The sequence below is a fragment of the Cydia fagiglandana genome, chromosome Z (genome assembly GCF_963556715.1).
Source record: "Cydia fagiglandana chromosome Z, ilCydFagi1.1, whole genome shotgun sequence".
NCBI classification, from domain to species: domain Eukaryota; kingdom Metazoa; phylum Arthropoda; class Insecta; order Lepidoptera; family Tortricidae; genus Cydia; species Cydia fagiglandana.
In genome coordinates, this window is record NC_085959.1 from 22,488,655 (window position 1) to 22,507,731 (window position 19,077).

General features: G+C 36.0%; 1 protein-coding gene across 2 annotated transcripts in view; it reads right to left on the reverse strand.

The window, feature by feature from the left end:
- Positions 1-19,077, reverse strand: part of LOC134678374 (protein furry) — a 108,450-nt gene that overhangs the window by 38,048 nt on the left and 51,325 nt on the right. For both annotated transcript variants that reach the window (XM_063536926.1, XM_063536925.1), the window contains 6 exons: positions 18,502-18,627; positions 12,374-12,507; positions 10,979-11,080; positions 10,404-10,538; positions 10,130-10,321; positions 9,956-10,047 (listed from right to left, as the gene is read on the reverse strand). In XM_063536926.1, the coding sequence (XP_063392996.1) occupies positions 9,956-10,047; positions 10,130-10,321; positions 10,404-10,538; positions 10,979-11,080; positions 12,374-12,507; positions 18,502-18,627 (781 nt within the window). The remainder of the gene's footprint in view (positions 1-9,955; positions 10,048-10,129; positions 10,322-10,403; positions 10,539-10,978; positions 11,081-12,373; positions 12,508-18,501; positions 18,628-19,077) is intronic.

Here is a 19,077-nt window from a genome sequence, read left to right on the forward strand (position 1 = left end):
TTTGACAAAAACGGGACCAATCTGTATGCATATACATACAATCAAAAAAATAATTTTCAAAATCGGTCCAGTAATGACGGAGATATGGAGTAACAAACATAAAAAATAAAAAAAAATAAAAAAATAAAAATAAAAAACATACAACCGAATTGATAACCTCCTCCTTTGGGATTTGGAAGTCGGTTAAAAAATAAAAAAAAACATACAACCGAATTGATAACCTCCTCCTTTGGGATTTGGAAGTCGGTTAAAAAGTTCTACTAACCGATTAAGCCACTGGTGACAATTACAATAATAAATTGACTTCTTACCGTCTGGGACTGTAGTATAAAATACTCCAGAAAGAGCTTGTAGTATCGTTTGTCAGAGGTAGTCGTACTTAAAATGTCATTATATCGACGTAAAGGTAAATGGGCTCAGGGGCCCGACTATTAAAATTCTAGCACTCGATTTCGTGATTTTTCCTTCAATGTCTCTCCACTACTAGGCATTTCAATTCTACTATAGAACTGAAAACGAGTGGTCAATACCACTAGATTCCCAATATCTATTGCTCGTATTTCAAATAATCAATTCGCCGTTTTCGACAGACTTTCGGGTGACGAAATCGAGCCTTCGAAATGTATAAAGCGGGGCCGCCAGGTGCGCTGTGTTTTCTGCGTGTTTATTAACTTGCGAAGCACGGGGCCAATCACTTACGCGGTGGACACACCCGTTCATATGATTTATCGCTGTCCCCGATGTGACTTATCTCTGATATACAGGCCGATTATTACGTACCTACTTAAGCGTAGTTTTCATGAAATATAATTCATCTAGTTCTACTTAATCATAAACGTGTTTTTCAATTTTTTGTTTCTAAACATGGAATGACAGAAGTACGAGGGCCAGCCTGATTTTGCTGCCCCGGCTCTACTCGTGCCATGTGAATATTGTTACGGCCAATGTATCATTCAGTACTTATTGAGGTAATATAAAATCATTTATAATTTCACGCTTCACGCTTATTTTTTTCTTTAATACCTTTTTTACTTCGACGTGACGTTGTCGTAGCTACAACCAACACTCATGATGATCAGTTCTTTAGACTCCATGAGCTACCTATACATATTTTTATAAACTGCTTGGTTAAAAATTATCAGATAAGGTTCTGTTAGTCGTATAATATCGCTTCGGGCACGGAACCCTAAGAAATAACATTTTGTCCTGTGGTGGAGTCACAGTAAGCATCTTTAGACCAGCGGTGGAACAAAAATGGGTTTTGATAACATTAAAGTTTTTTCTTTTTTGATATGTTATTGTAAGCATGTTAAATAACGTTCATGTAAAAAGTTAGAAAATTTTAGGTGGAGCGTTCGGCCATATTTAAATATTTCAATTTTTGCTAAATAACTATGTAAATATAAAATTAAAGTTACAAAAAACTTTAACATATTCAATAACACTTTAATTTATTCACAATATTCGGTTTTTAGAAATCTGGAACAGCTGCTTTCTGGTGAACGTAAAAACACGAATTATTATGTAAATACAGAATTAGAGTAGCTGATATTGCAAAATTACGATATTACCTATCAACTTAGTATACATGTAAAAAGTTAGAAATGTAGACAATGTGCTTGTCTAGATATTGATTTCTGGTTAAGCAGTATAGCCAATATTGAATTAAAGTCTGTAGAGTTAATATTACACGGTCATAATAAAGATCTTACTTCTCACACAAAAGATTAGAAATATAAAATCACGGCGACACTAAATACTGATACGTAAGTATGCATTCCGAGCTTATATTTCAAACGCGCGGCGTTTTCGCGCGCCGCGCTGTGCGCCGGGGCAGGAGGCAGCGATCGACGGTCGCGGGCTAGCGGTTAGCGCGGTGACCTTAAAATACGCAAAGCGTTTATAAAATTATTATCAATGGTAAATAGTTATTTTACACAGTACACTAATGGAAACTTACCTTCCCTTATTTATTTCTATATGTACTAGGGATTGCCCGCGGTTTCGTTTACGTAGAATTCGTTATCGTGTTAAGTATAGAAATAATAGATACATTTGAAAATTATTTTAGGTGCATTGTCATACAGATAACTACCCTTGTTAAAGTATTCTTCAAATTCAATACACAGGTGTCATTTCAATATAATTTTGCGTAATTTGGCGCTTTTAGGTTATAAATGACTAGCGACATATATTTTTTAAGATATCATAAAATCAATTTCAAACTAACGTTATTCAATATTTATAATTTTAAAGTCAATATTACCAACCAACTGATCCAATTTACCTACGGAAACAACTCAAAATTTGCATCAAATTAAATGCCACTTTTCTTATCCGTTTCGAAAAATCAAGAGGGCCTTTACGAGCTGATGTGATGAAAATTTTATTTAACCTTCGTCCCTCGAAACCTTCACTACGCTCAAGGTTCAATTTTACGAACCACTCGCTACGCTCGTGCTTCAATTTTAGAATGTTTGAATTTGTGAATGTACTTCCTGCCTCGCACAGCCAAACTGTGGAATGAACTGTCCGATACGACCTTCAAACCTTAAAAGACCCCCATCTTAAAGGTCGGCAACGCGCTTGCAACCCTTCTGGTGTTGCGGGTGTCCATGGGCGGCGGTAATCGCTAACCACCAGGTGATCCGTCTGCTCGTTTGCCTCCTATTTAATAAAAAAAATGTTTCGCTTGTTTGGGTATCAATATTAGCACGAGCGGTTAATCAACAACTTTTCCCCTTGTAAAACAAATAAGGTAGGTGAAGTGCAGGCATATCAGGCCCGGCGGGTAACAAGGCCCAGCATTCAAAAATAACAGTTGCTCCCTATTATTCCCAATTATTCTGAATTTGTACTTGTTGCTAAGAAGGCCCACTGTCAGTGCAGGTAAAAAGGTCCAGTCCCGGGCCTTATTGAACATATGAGATGAAATATTAGATTAAAATATTTTAAGATAATTTTGAATATTTTTAATCTCTTATTAATAAGGTCGATTTGAAGAAACTTCTATAAAATTATGACTTATAAATAACACTTGCACTGCGTGGGCTGTCAAAATTGCTGCAGACTTTTCTTGGTCTAACTCTAATCATTTATCACTTGCTTTATTGACCTAAAGACGTTTATAGATCAAAAAGTCTAATAACATTGCGGCACTTATACTTTTTAAAGGCAGTAACTATTTACAAGTGACTTTTTTTGTTAATACATAGGTAGGTATTTACGATAGAAGTGCGAAAAATAGATATTTTGCAACGAGTGACAAATTTTAACACACGGCCAAAGGGAGTGTTTTAATGTGCTTATTATAGCACCGGTGTCGTAATGTAGCACCAGATGTACTGTCAAAATTATGTTAATATAATACTTATTTGTTACGAATAAATATTTATACTGTAAAAAATTATCCCACCAAACACATTTTCATGTAAATTGTTGCTAAGACGAAACCATAAGACTCGCACTGTCAAAAAGTTGTCAGATCTCTTGTCGAGCCAAGCTTCAAACTCTACAAGCCCTAACTTCACTAACTCTACACCTTAGTCAAAATATGTGGCTTGGCTGTTTCGCTACCGCCACATGGGCATAAGGTGAAAAATTTATTAAATTCATTATTTTTAGGGTTCCGTACCTCAAAAGGAAAAATACTGAACCCTTATAGGATCACTCGTGTTCTGGCTGTCTGTCTGTCACAGCCTATTTGCTCCGTAACTACTGCACCAATAAGTTGAAATTTGGTATACACATGTAAGTCTATAACCCAAGAACATACATGTAAAGTAAATAATAGAAATTCAAATGTGACGTTCCACGGGAAAAGGTACCTTATGAGGGTTTCTAGTTTCGGAGTTATGAAATGTTTTGTAAAGAGGTGAAAATATGCTCAATTTTTTTTTATTGTGTGATCTCAAACCTTAATGCGTAACGTTTGTTTACCTGTTTTTATTTTTGTTATAAGTTAGTTATAAGCCTAGTAACGTCGTCTCAGAGTTTAGTAAAAAGGTACCTTATGGAAAAAAGGTTGAAAATTTCCAAAAAAACTAGTCAATACGGGAAAAGAAGTTTGGTAGAGAACTGTATTAGCATTCTGCAAAACTAATTTGATAATTTCAGTTCTGGTTGGGGCGCCTAGCAAATATTATAACCGTACATCGACCGACATTATAAATCCAAGTAGCCTGCTATTATACTAAAGTTACTCTCGTCAAGTCTTTCTTAACTAGAATAATCTTCATTTGGTTTGGTCGCATGCAATAAATCAGCCATTGGTTTGCTGAAAAATGCCAATACCCGACGCATTACCTTATGGAATATCTAAGGTCATTGAACCTCAATGCCGCTTGTCTTCAATGGCAACCAAAATATATTATTGATAAGAAATAGACGATTTATAATATCTTTACCCCAAAATATTATTAGTTTATCCTAACTGTTCCATCATCATCATGCCTCATCATGTAACTTAACCACAAGGTACCTTTTCATTACATACAAATTATTGGTCTTTTTTAAGATTATTATGACGAAGAACCAATTAAATTTGTGGCAGTTTAATGTAAATTAATATTTTCTATTCATAAAAGATAAAAGCTTCAATGTGATTGATGTTTTGTAGTGATGTATTATTAGATTTATTTCCATAAGGTACCTTTTCGTAAATGTATGGAGCAAATACTGTTATTGTTATGTAAGTTTAAAGTGGCATAAGGGGTTAAATATAGTATTTAGTTGGGGTTTTAGGATTTATTTCATTTGAATGACAGAATTTCTCTAATATTATGTGCTCAGAAAAATTGATTGTGTGTTACATTAAAAGTAAAAATATTCAATTATCTGATTTTATATGAAAAAGTCAGAAAATACATTTTCACCTCTAAATCGGTATTGTTTTTTGCTTAAACTGTCTCTCAGTGTCGTTTTCTAATAGATAAAATTTAAATCTAGAGAGCTCATTGCAATAAATCGTGAAAATGTAATAAAACTTTATTTTCAAGAGACTGGTTAGTATACACATAAATCAGTCGATATCAAAGGTTTCTATTTGCATTACAGAACAAGTCGCAACATTTTTTAAATCTCAGATATATAAGGTATTATTATTTGTAGTCAACTATGTAACTTACTTCAGGAACATAGTTTTTTAGGCAGCTAAACTTAAAACTTCTGTATCGTAAAGTTGCTCATTTCACAACATTATTTTCAAAAAATCATATCTCTTTTGTATTATCGATAGCTTATTTATTGTAGATTACTGGGGTATGCATAACTCCATACCCACCATAAGGTACCTTTGACCGTGGGACGTCACAAATAAAGGGGTCACTTTTGAGATGAATGATAAATAGAAGAAAAAAACACTATATCTTGTTATATATCAAATTAAGGGGCTCATTGTGAGAACCTCAGATATATTTTTTCATAATTTTAAAATAAATAGTTTAGAAGTTATTTAAGAAAATACGCAAAAAATGACCATTCCCCGCCCCCCCCTTATCTCCGAAACTACTGGGTCTACAATTATGAAAAAAATACACATATTAGCTCTTTTCCCATAGATGCCAGAAAAACCTATTAGAAATGTGCAGTCAAGCGTGAGTCGGACTTAAGTACCTAGTTTTCCGATCCCTACGGGTTTTTTAAAGACATTTTACTCACTTTTCTCTAAAAAAAATATATATTGTTAAAATTGTGTAATGTACGGAACCCTTGGAACGCGAGTCCGATTCGCATTTGGGCGGTTTTTGTATTATACTTACAGTAGTTCTTGTAGAAATGAAACGGCCAAGCCACATACTTTTGGTGTAGGGCTAGTAAAGTCAGAGGGCTTGTAGAGTTAGAAGCTTGGCAAGAGATCTGATAACTTTTTGACAGTGCGAGCCTTATGGTTTCGTTTGGGCAACATTTTACATCAAAATGTTTTTGGTGGGATTTCACTTCTTTTTGTAAGTTGCTTATGACAATCTTCCATGCCCTAATTTAAAGGGTTGGGGGTGATTTACTATTAAAAATCCTGAAATAAGTATCTGGGGGCATCTGTTACACAATGTACTTCTTACTGATTCCCCATATAAACCCTTCACCCCGTAAGGGTAAACTTTGGAGTTAAAATCTGCCTTCACCCCGTAAGGGTAAACTTTGAGGTTGAAATCTATTCTATATCCTTCCCCATAACAATACCTATCTACATACCAAATTTCAACTAAATCGGTTCAGCGATTATTGATTCCCCATACAAAATTAAACCCCATCTTCATCCCCTTAGGGATAAATTTTTTTTGAATTTATTTGTTGTTTGTGTACTAAAACTATCTTACATACCAAATTTCAGCTTCTTAGAGGACTTCAGGAAGTACCCGGTATTGATGATCATCAAGTGAGTGAGTCAGTGACGAAATCGAAGTTTTTTAGATATGAATAAAATCTAAAGTATAAGAGCTATGCAATTGATATGCTTAATAAGTCCGAGAACTTTGTTTATCTGGTATAATCCAACCCCAAGTTATGAGGGTTCCAAAAAACGACGAAGCGCTTCGAGAAAAGGTAGATAGTGCCCTTGCGCTTTGCTCGTCTTGGCAGGGGCACTGCCGTGCCCCCAGATGTTAAAAGATGATACTACTATAACTAATAAAGATTTATGTTTAGTTACCTACTATTTTCGCGTAAACTAGACAATTTTTATATCTTTAGTTATTAAGGCCCAAAATAATTATTTTCACTTATTATAAATAAATCCTCCTGTTATGAAGTATCAAATATTGTTATTTGTATATGTATAACTCTTAAGTTAAAAACAATAAAATCTGTTATTACCTACTGTCAAAATGATTATTTTTTGCGGGATTAAGTAATACACTGCTAGTGTTCAATAAGGCCCATAATAGGACTTTTAAGGTATATTTTCCAAGAGTATCGTAATATGTTTATAACTATTTTGGTATAATGAAGAAACTTAAATAAATGAGAAACCTATTTGAGTGAGTTTTTCATACTTCATATCCTGTTTATTAAAAAAAACCATTTTAATTTAAGGTGGGCTGTATATAGGCATATACGGCCCACACGGAATATACAATAAGGTAAGTGGCCTCACTTACCTTATTGTATATTCAGGATGTATACCGTGTAATATTGAGCAGTTGGTTTATAATATACATATTATGATATTGACCTTGAATAGGACAGGACATGACAATAGGAACCAGAAATAGGTATAGTTGGTCAAACCATTTGTCAGTAAATAAAAACAAAAAACTATATTCATCCTTTTCTTTTGGGTGCTAGTACTAGTGTAAGTCAAAGATAGTATGATGATTCTCTCTGTCTATGTTTGAAATGAGACTTTGTTTTTACAAACTATGTATAGTAAAAAATAGTTGTGAATATCTTGTACATTTTTATTACAATATTAGTCAAGATAATGAAATATAGCTGGTCAAGCAAATCTTGTCACTAAAAAAAGGCGCGAAACACAAATTTTCTATGGGACGATATCCCTTCGCGCCTACATTTTTCAAATTTGCCGCCTCTTTCTACTGCCAAGATCTGATTGACCAGCTGTAGGTATTTTTACGTAATAAGATATTTTAATTTCACGTAATGTCCGCATCTAATTTATACATGTGCACGGTAAACAAACAAATGAATGATAAGAAAAGACAGACAGTGTTACTGAGCGGGAGGTGGGGCGAGGGGCGAAGTATAGGTAGGCTATGATAGGCTCTCGAGCGCCGCGCCGGCGACTGACGGACCAGCGCGGCGTATGTATGAATTTCGCGCCTTTTTAACTAGATTTTACTATTACAATGCAAGCTACACGCAGAAATTTCTTACTTTCCATAATATGGCTGCGTATATTATTTTATAGTAATAGACTTATTTTTACAGACTCTAATTCAATATTAGATCTTATAGGACAAAAAACGCATATTAATTCTAGAGCATATATCTTATTCTTCTAGCTTTTTAGCTTGCCTATTAACTTAAAAAATGAGATATGTTGTTGTGGATTTATTAAACTTTAATTCAATATCGACAAAATAATAAGCTAATTGTAGTTTGATAAAGAAGCACGTTAAAAAAATTTCTAATAATTTTACATTATAAAGCGTCATACATATTATAAACAATGGAACTTAAACATTGCACTTTAATTCAATATTAAAAAAACATTACTAAAAATATATAAATACCTAATTTATATCTAACGCTCGTTCTAACTTTTCATCATATATTGCAAATATGCTTAAAAATATGTCCCATATCAGATAAGTATCACTTTTTCAACTTTAGAATTATCAAAACTTATAGTGCAATCCTGTGCATAACACAGAAAGTCAGTACTCAATCATTTAAGTTTTCGCGTCAAGTTACTTCCTATAACAGACAGTGCTGCATGGTAATATTTTATAAAAATACTACCATATGGTGGCATATTATTTTGCCTGATGTTATGTTCATCATCATCATCATCATAACTTAAGAGCTTTGCTCTTGTCGGCGGATGTTATGTTGCTATTAATATATTTCGAAGTACGTTCGAGTCGAAGGGACTGTAATTGAATTTCATAAACGGTCTTGGCCTGTAAATCAATGTTTTATTTCACCACAGGAGTGTGAAAACTGTAAACTGCAGTAATTTATGTAAATACCTATTTTATTAGCATTATAATTACTACTCACTAGGAACGTGATTCCTAGTTTTAAGTGACAAGCTTAAATGTAATAAGCAGAGGGCGGAATTCCTCATGGCAAAAATCATATGAAGTCTATTTTTGTTTGCTTATGGGTTTAATGTTTAGTTTTGTTAATAAATAAATAAAGATATGCTAGGCAAATATAATTTTAGTTTATTCGATAGTCGATAAAATTCAACGTTCCAATCTCTATTGACGTTTGATTTTTGCAATGAGCAATTCCGTCCTCTGGTAATAAGCAAAAATATTTTAATTTATTTAGGCTAAGTTAAAATAAATTTAATAATATCTGATACTAGTGACCCGCACCGGCTTCGCACGGGTTAACAAATTATACACCTAAAACTTCCTTCCTCAAGAATCACTCTATTGATAGGTGAAAACCGCATGAAAATCCGTTCCTAATTAACTTGAGTTTATAGCGAAGAAACATACAAACACAAACAGACAGTCGCAGCGGGAACTTTGTTTTATAAGTTGTAGTGATGATATGATATGACAGTTATACGTTATCTTAATCGTTATTAGATAACTTATCTAATCCTATCAAAACATAAACGTCATATGGATGAACGCCAAGCGTAGTTGGGATTTCACTGGCAGCATTCATTAAATATTAGGTAACACCGATCAAAGAATTATAGAATAATAATAATTATTATTCTTATAGAATTCACCGTGTCCCGGCCTATACGAAAATTCTCAGCTCTACGAGAATCGTAAATAATACACAATAATTTTCTCAAACAAGCAAATAAGTATAATACGTTTTGTTCTTAATCATATATACGGTTCTTAATCGTACGTTATGCGTGAATACTACCGCTCATAAATATTTGCATGCTTGATGGTTTAATTAAAACGCTTCTTCTGCAGTAATTATGTCAATGAGACTTTATTGCCAGCATGTTCATATTTTTGAGCATCTCATATTTAATTAATTTATAATCAAAAATCTTTCAAAACGGTCATATGTCATATCATACTGTCCTGGCCGGTTACGACCTCGGCGACTGTTTACTTAGTACTGATCAAGTACATAATAATTATCAAGTAGTGATCATGCTTGTTACAAAGCAGATCTAAAAAAAAGTAAACTCCAAAATCGCAATTTCTGAGATCGAATCATCCATATTGAAAACGGTTGTAATTATTTGCAACATATATTTCTGAAAGGCCACACCAGTTATTAAACAACAAGAAAATAAAGACTCGTGCGATAACAATGAGTGGATTACGAATTTAAAAAGTGATCTTACCTCGCCTTAGCGGGGTCTTCGCCGCTGTGTCTCTTTGTGTGAATCGTTCCCTTTTCTACGGGCGCTAGTTCTCCCGTCCGACCTGTAGCGTCCTGCAAACGTACTCTCACATTACTACAAGTAGTTATGAATAAGTAGAAACAAGGCGCAATATTTCACGAGCATGCCAAAAACCTGTGAGCCGGTGCCGGGGCCGTCGCTGTGTCCTGAAGTTGCCTTTCTCATAGAGGTGAGCCTGTAGAAGGGCGGTGTCTCTGTGCGCTCGATCAGGCAGTTCAGCGTCTCCACAGTCTGCAGTTCAGTCATCATCTCGTCCAGGAGCCGTTCAGGCCGAGAGCGCGCGAGATACAGTACTACGCGCTTGGCCTATTAAACGATAAATTCATTCACATAAACAATTTTCAGTAAGACAAAAAACACATTTCTTTTACTGCCGAATGCTACTTACATAAGGCAACAGTTCGTTAGGTGCCATCCCCGATACTATTATTAGGTATCGTATTATGACTTTGAGATTATTGGGCCAACAGGCGCATAGCGTTGACCACAGCTCCTCAATTTCTTTTGGATGTTGATCGGAGAACTAGACAAAAAATGCATTATTAAAACTTAAACTGTTCCCCTCAACAGATGATAACCGCTAAAACAAAAGAGTGTACATAATATATTTTAATTACACAACATACCTACATATAAATACATATCATAGGAAAGTGTTAAGTATATCAATATAAGTAGTCCTGAGATAACAGATTACACGATCATGCCAGGCATTCCATAAGACTAATTAAACCTTCTTATTAAGTAGGTATCAACCAAAACAAAGGTGAGAATCACGGGACTGTCAACAGCGAGGATTATTAATGGATTTCGCCCGCAGCATTCAAGAGCAGCTCGGGACACCCCTCGTTTATATTGACTTTTAGGGTTCCTTAATCCAATTAAATAGAAGCTCTTATTAAAATCCAAAGGTATTAAATAACACCATTAGTTAGAAACTGAGCCAAAAAACTAATTGCTTACCTTCGCCGTGATGTAAAACAAGTTATTTAGCACCATCTCCGTCGCCTCAGCGGAGCCGAGGCCCTCGCGCCGCCCACTCCGCCCAGCTTCTGACGTGTAATACTGAACACAAATTGATTTGTAGGTACAGTCACCTGCATTAATATGTTACACAACCAAGGGCGTAAAAATATCTGACACGATCTTATTTGTAGAGCCATAAGAGCGTGTCACATATTTTTGCGGCCTTCCAAGAGTAACATATTATTGCAGGTGACTGTACGATAAACCAAGTCTTACTTAAAAACATAAAAAGAAACATACACACAGACAAAAATGACTTGGCACGATTTGGAATTGATAGATTTACTTTGTGATCGTTAATGAGTTGTGTTCCCCGTTTTCCAAGTCTGCATCAGATTTATACCTTAATGACATGGAAAGGCGATGCGATGACGTTAAGTTCATTAATCACGGAAAATATGCGGGCACGGAAAAAGATGACCAGCCAAATGAGACTGTGCAGGATGTCGCCTAAAAATGAATTACCTTATAGTTCTTTGTTTTAAATCAGGGATGGGTAAATGTAATTGGACGACGATTAAATGTATTTTAAACTCGACATTTTGCATTTTCGTCTTGTTCACCATGTTTCTTGGACAAACATTGATTAATTTGTTAAAGTTTTCGAACATTTCAATACATATTATAGGGTCGGTGCGCGCTGGACACTTCACGCCAAAGCAAGGGTTCCCCTTTACAGTTCACGTATGTTTTCTTATCCATTGAAGGTAGACCCTCAATGGATAAGAAAACATCTCGTGAGCTACATTGGAAGCTTAAACTTTACATTTACCCTTCGCGCCAATAAACAGGGGCCCTACTGCCCCCTACAGTTCATGAACGTTCCCTATTGTATTTTTTAATAATGACTCGGTTGTTAATAATAAATAATAGTTATTTGTTTTACAAGGGGGCAAAGTTGTTGATTAACCGCTCGTGCTAATATTGATACCCGAGCAAGCGAAAGATTCCAAAATTGAACCACGAGCGTAGCGAGTAGTTCGAAAAATAGAATCTTGAGCGTTGCAAGGGTTTCAAAGCACGAGGGTTAAACAAAATTTGCCCCCGAATGAGACACAAAATTTTTCACCATACCAACCCTAAGCAAATATTAAATGTAAAATATCAAACAAAATCAAACCAAATCAAATCCAAATGAATGTTATTAAATATTTATCATCCAAAGTCATCATTTAAAAGTCAATTCTACCAGCAAACATAAGAAAACAACTCAAATTTGCATTTGATTACTTTGCAGTGCAAAGTTAGTTTTTGAAGTGCAAAGTTAGCCTTTCCGAGCTGGTGTGGTGAAAAATACATATTGTAGAGGGTATCGTATAGGGTAGTATGTACCTGAATGTAGGACAGCGGGTTGGCGGGCGGCACGTTGGGGTCGACGAGCTCGATGTTGACGAGCCACGGCAACAGGTACTGCAGCAGCAGCTGCCGCACCTCCGTGCGGGCCGTTTGGAAGCGTTCCGTTATTTCTGCAACACAACTCCTAATCAAACCTCTCGATTATAGTGACTTTATGTCACGTACAAGACATTGGGAAAGTTAAAAACATTAGTAAAATGACGGATTAAGAGAGCGAAAATAGTCATTTATCATTCAAAATTCAATCCTACCTCAACTCAAAATTTGCATTAAATTACTTTTCACCACACCAGCTCGGAAAGGCTTACTTTGCACTTCAAAAACTGATAGCAAAGTTGCATTTTATTCACATGTGGGGCAAAGTAATCAAATGCAAATTTTGAGATATTTAATAACATTCATTTGGATTTGATTTGGTTTGATTTTGTTTGATACTTATATTACATTTAATATTTGCTTCGGGTTGGTGTGGTGAAAATTTTTGTGTTTCACCGGGGGCAAATTTTATTTAACCCTCGTGCTTTGAAACCCTCGCAACGCTCAAGATTCCATTTTTCGAACCACTCGCTACGCTCGTGGTTCAATTTTGGAATCTTTCGCTTGCTCGGGTATCAATATTAGCACGAGCAGTTAAACAATAACTTTGCCCCCTTGTAAAACAAATAACTATTGCCTCTCTTGTGGACATAATGGTATTATAAGTTTTATGAATTAGGGAGTAAACATTGACCAAGTACACACACAACTTCTAATTGGTATAAATACATAGTTGTCTTAAAACAATAAATATGACATTGTAGGTAGAGTTATTTTTACTCAAGAATGACAGGTCAATTTTAAAGCTCATCTTTGAACTTTATCTATCCTCCTATGGGTCAAGAGTCAAGGTCCTACAGTCAGCAGCAGATATACCTGAGCGGGCAAGGTGTCCAAGAAAACATATACACTTCAATCGTCACAAAAATAAGGACATCTAAGTTGTCAATTTAGCGTAGGCTTTCAGTTCGTCACATATATCTTAACTTCTGAGTTTTTCTTTAACACATACACACTTATTTAATCACAATGACAATAACGGTTAGAAAGTCAGTGGTAACTGAGCACTCAAATTCAAGCTGCTGTCATTAATACCCACACGCACTGCCAATCACGTACGTCAGCAGCCAGGGTGCCACTAGTTGCTAAGCAGTTGTTATTTCAATGGTAACTAAGCATCAACATTTTATCTGTTTAACTTATAAAAAAATACTGTAGCAGCTACGAATTGACACCTCCTTTCTTAAAGAAGTATTTTTTCGTCAAGTGTCAAACTTAGACAATAACTAAGTAGGTTCTACGGGTATAATCGGTTTTTTATTTTAACTGTCATAGGCGGCCGTTCTTCCAAACCGTTGAGCTTATTATATATGTTAATATATTTATTTAGCCCGCTTATTGTACTAAAATATACTATATATATAGTACTAAAATACGATACTCCGAATCAATCAAAGAACGAAGGCGAAAATTTTAGAATTGAAACTTAACACGTTCACTGTCTCAATCTGACATGTAAACCTTAATATGGCTTTGTAATAGAGGCTAGCCGTGGCCCCACGTGAGGAGCACGGGCAGTAAAGGTGTTAAGCAACTATGACTCCTCTCTTTATTTTGTTGGTTGGACTCATGATCCGGAAGAACGGTGCCTCCTCTTCTATAGATGTACCTATGCGATAAAACCATCACTGCCATGCATATACCTACGTAATATGCTTACTGTTGACCATAGGAATGACGAATTTTGTTTTTACAACTTAGCAGAGAGGATAGAGTACCGGAGTTATATACAATATGTATCAGAACGAAAGGCCAAGAAAGAGACCCATTAATGTTTAGGTCATACTGAGCAACTTTTACTATGGGACCAACCCCGAAACCCCGAATACATACGGTATATCTTTGAACTTATTGTTAGTATAACCTAGTAGTAAATATCAAATGGCATTCCACACAGGAGTAATCTAAGGAACGCCCACTGCGGGTTCAAACCTACAACGTCTTGTTAGAAAGTCGTACATACGCTACATGTGACATATCTTCAAAAAACATATAATATAAAACCACAAATTAATAATAGAAATGAAACCTAAAAAAAAAAGCTGTAATCTCTAGGTGCATCCGACTGAGATTTGAACCCACGGTCTCTGCTTTGAAAAGCAAACGCCTTAGTAACAAGACCACAACGTGCCTTGACAATTGGTTCTAAATTCGGCTTCAGTTAGCTTTCGCTATGTGTCACTCATTCGTTTTGATGATTCTATTATATAAAAGAAATAGTTTGCAGTAAGTTGACTGACAGGCCCCTGTCAATGGTTGAAGGGCAAAACCTGAGATAGATGTATGTGATGACAAGACTGTACTGCTTTCGATGATTGTCAAAACGCTTTACCTGAAATTAGCATCGCTATTATTCATTCAATATACGACCATACATGTATGCTTTAAACGTCTATTTTTCCATATTGTTCAGATATACTTGACACGTTGATCGCTTAGATACCAGTGGTTTTTTGACAGCTAAGGTATCAATGATTTGTTGCAAGTGTAGGAATTAATGAATTGCGACTGTTAAGATATTTGTGACATGTTGAGTGCTCACAAGTAAATGCTACCATGACAGTCAACAACTTTTTGACAGTTTAAACGTTGACCTCTCTTTGAGCACCTGGAGTGTATAGCGACTTCTGCTGCTGACTGTACATATGGTACTTATTAAATTTCAAATTTCACTGGCAAAAAAAGTTTTGATTCTATAAAATAGTGAAAGGTCGATCATTTTGCTCGATTCATGACTCCCAATGTATGTCTAGGAACGTTATATAAATAATTTACTAAAAGCATATTGTTCGGACCCTTGCATAGGTATGTACCATCACGCTCTGCGATTGTTGCGCCATTTAGAGTCGATTGCACCAAACTGTTCGTATCGTTAATGAGTTCGCTAAATTTTTATGTATGGAAAGTTCATAGTTTCATAGTAAACCGCCCTTAGGGTCCTAGCTAAATTGGTTGTTCAATACTTTCGCTATAGAATTTCCAATGTAGCAAGAACCCTAAATGGCATAACAATCCCGCGTGGTGACTGTACAGTACTGACTTCCATATCTGTCGCTGATTTTTTTTAGTTGAAGTGCGAGCATTTAGGGCGCTTGCAGATTAGCATTTTATACGAGCTTAAAAACAAAATGTAGGCAAATGTAACGCGAGTGTAAGCTCGTAACGATCCGAAACGACTGTATACGCGCAGAATATACGCTAGTCTGAAACCGCCCATACCTACCCCTTGATTTGACTAAGTCAGAGTTATTTTGACATAAATGTTTTTTACAAGACTTTAATAGTAGTTTGTGTTGCAAGGGATCAAAATCCAGGGCGTAAATTGAATCCTGAATGAAGCGATGGATTCCTCCTCCTAGAATCCTGAGCGTAATGAGGGACTCAAGTGTTAACACCCAAGACGAAATAATTCTGATACCGTGTGACACATACTGCTTTTCACATCTCCTATGGGGGAATCATGATGCTTAAACAAATTATTTAACCTAAAAAAAGAATGAGCAAAAAATATAAAATTAGTGTGCTAAAACAGAAAAGTGTCACTTTGATCCCTCCTACCAGGTAAGAAAAGTGCCACTTTGATCCCTCCTAGCAGGGAAGAAAAAGTCCCTTTTCGAATTGGTGATGTGAAAAAATTATGTCATACTCGTATGTGCGTGTGTGACACGCGCGTCTCTATTGTATTATTCTCTAAGCCTTATAGTACCTACTATTACTAGTATAAATTTGAATGTCATAAATTTAATTGAAAATTTCATGAACGCCGCAAAGCGTATATCAGAATAAATCAATTAGTAAATTGCCATGCCACTGACTTTAACCGAACACTAAGCAAAGCAATCAAAAAACGCCGGCCTCGCGTCTATCTAGATGTGTATGGTGTATGGCATCCTCCGCCACGCCGAAACGACCTTGTTATTAATGTGTCAGCCACTCGGGAGTTCGGGCTTTTACGTGACAGCGCCGGACGTGGCCTGCTGGGTGACGTCTTATGACTTAGGTTATTAAAGAATTGTTAATTAGTATTATGTGCAACAGGTACATAATAAGGGTTCTTAAAATTCAAGGGCCGAAATTGCTAAACAAAACGAAGTTCAATTTTTTAAAGACAGGCCCGAGAATCTTAACTTCTTAAGACCTAATCCTAAGAACACTCCGCCGCCCCCCGGCCGGCCGGGGGCCGGGGCCCCCCGCGCGCCCTCTTCTTATGAAGTGGATTTCTATCTCACTGCAAGTCATTTAATCGACAAATAAGAGTGCAGCACGGATATCATGGTCGTTTTTGTCTACGTGACAGCGTGATAAAACGGTGTCCGTGACTTTCTATACCGGGAAGTTAAAAAAAGACAATTACTTATCACGTGGATAAAGCCGAGCGATCCCCAATACACATGCTGGAGTAAAAAAGTTACTTTTGACGAGTACTTAGTCGGATCCGCTACTTGATGCTGTCTGTACGTACCGTTTTCGAGATGACATGCACGCAATAAAGCCTAAATTAATTCAATTGAGACAATAATCATTGTTGATATGAATATTATGGTAATTGCTTTTGAGAATGGTGTATAGAGATAATTTATGCATTAAGGCGCTTTGTATTACACGACTATAAATATTTGGTCAAACTAACTTTATCAGTCTATAAAAATGATAACAACGTGATTGAGTTGCTCAGTCAGCGTCAGATGGATTGTTGGAGTAACTAAAGCGTCCATAAGTACCGTCAACTGGGGTGGATATGATGGTTAGGGTGAATAGCAACAACACTTAAATTAATTTCATTTTATCAAGTTTCAAGTAATTATCTTATCTGCGGTTGTGAATGCAAAGGAACGTCAAGTTTTTCCAACCCTACTAAATGCTCGTAGCAACGCTGAGCCGAACGGAGCCGAGAGTGCCCGAAAGGTCTAGTGTCACCCCCCCGCCGTCGCGTGGGTTTTACCTTTTATCTCATTTACTCTTGAAGTTTGCCCTTACAAATACAGTTTACTTCGTCTACTTATAGTTTTCGTGTGATTGAATATAGGAACTACAGTTTGCGTTGCCCCCCTCTTAAATGTGTACGTGTTGCCATGACAACGCGCCTGTAACAAGAGACCCGCACCTTCACTGATACAGCAGCCGACAGTGGCCAGTACATCTCCCATCGTTATGCCGCTGCATATCCGTTTTCATCTTGACATATTCCGCTTTGAACAATAATTGGCTACACGGGTCGACGATCAAAGATCTGTAGTAGAAATATATACATTTATGTACTCGTATAAAATATAATTTTGAAGTTTTGAGGAGGACTGAGAAAATATTAAGAGAACTCCCGATATCGCGAATTCTGCCTAACTTTAAAAATTAATTATTTGTTTTATTCGATTTAAGGGTGGGATTTAGGTACCTACATACATGCCTAGGTATACAGGTACATGTAATAGGTAAGTAGTGTCTATCTAAAGTTGGATTAAATTATTCACATTAAGTATACTCAACATCAAATAATATTTTAGTATTTTGTTAATACTTTATATGGCTTGTTGTATATTTTCACCATTAACCAATATTTCTAAATATAACACCAATGTATCCAAAAAGACAGACAAATGTATGCCAGAGGGAAAGACAAATGTACAGATATAAAATTATACACAGTTGGTTAGGTCGTTATCTATAAAAAATGTTGAATGATATAAAACCCTCACCCTCGGGCATCCCCTACTGGTTAGAAATTATGCTAAATTTTCCGGAGCTTGTAAATTACGAAGGGATCTCATTAAAATGTTTCTAGAAATTGAATCACCTATGTAACTATATGTAGCTTTTGCTTCTCGATTATGGTAGGTACTACTGTCTAGACACAGTGTCTCAGTAGTATAAATACATATATTGTAAAAGTAGTACGTGCGAGGAGATTATAACACTGATATGGATCCACACCCATTGTGAACAACCTCTCAACATTGGTATTGGTAGGTAAGTAAAGTATTAGACAGACGTAAGTATCTTGTGTGCATTACCTGAGAACATGGGCATGGTGAGCTCGGGGTGCAACTGAGCCAGCTGCCGCGAGAGGTACAGCTGGGAGCGGCAATAGGTGGTGCACAGAAGCGCGTCCAGGGTCCCTCTCCCCTTCTCCGATCCTGCTGGCAAACCACATAAGTACTCATTAGTCCAATTGTTGCGCTTCAGTCGTGTTCCATTCAATGTACCGCCACTCGTTGCGAATTTCTTATACTATGTATTTCTTATACTACGTTTTCTTATACACTGTTAGGAAAAAAATTATATCGCATAAAATAAATATAGGAAGCTGAAACTTACAGGAAAAAAATACTGGTCATAAGGGCTCATGAATATTACAAAAACATTAAAGTACCTAAACATTTTGTGAAAGGGTAGCTTGTTCATGCAAATAAGGCTGCGCTCTTTATTAGACATTGTGATTAGTGATTTTATTTTATAGTTACCTACCGATTCTGTACGCAATAAAATATACATTCGTTTATCACATTAATGCCTATAAACATACACGTAGGAAATAAGTATAGTAGTATGTACTTAAATTATTGCTTAACTATTGTTAACTTCATATT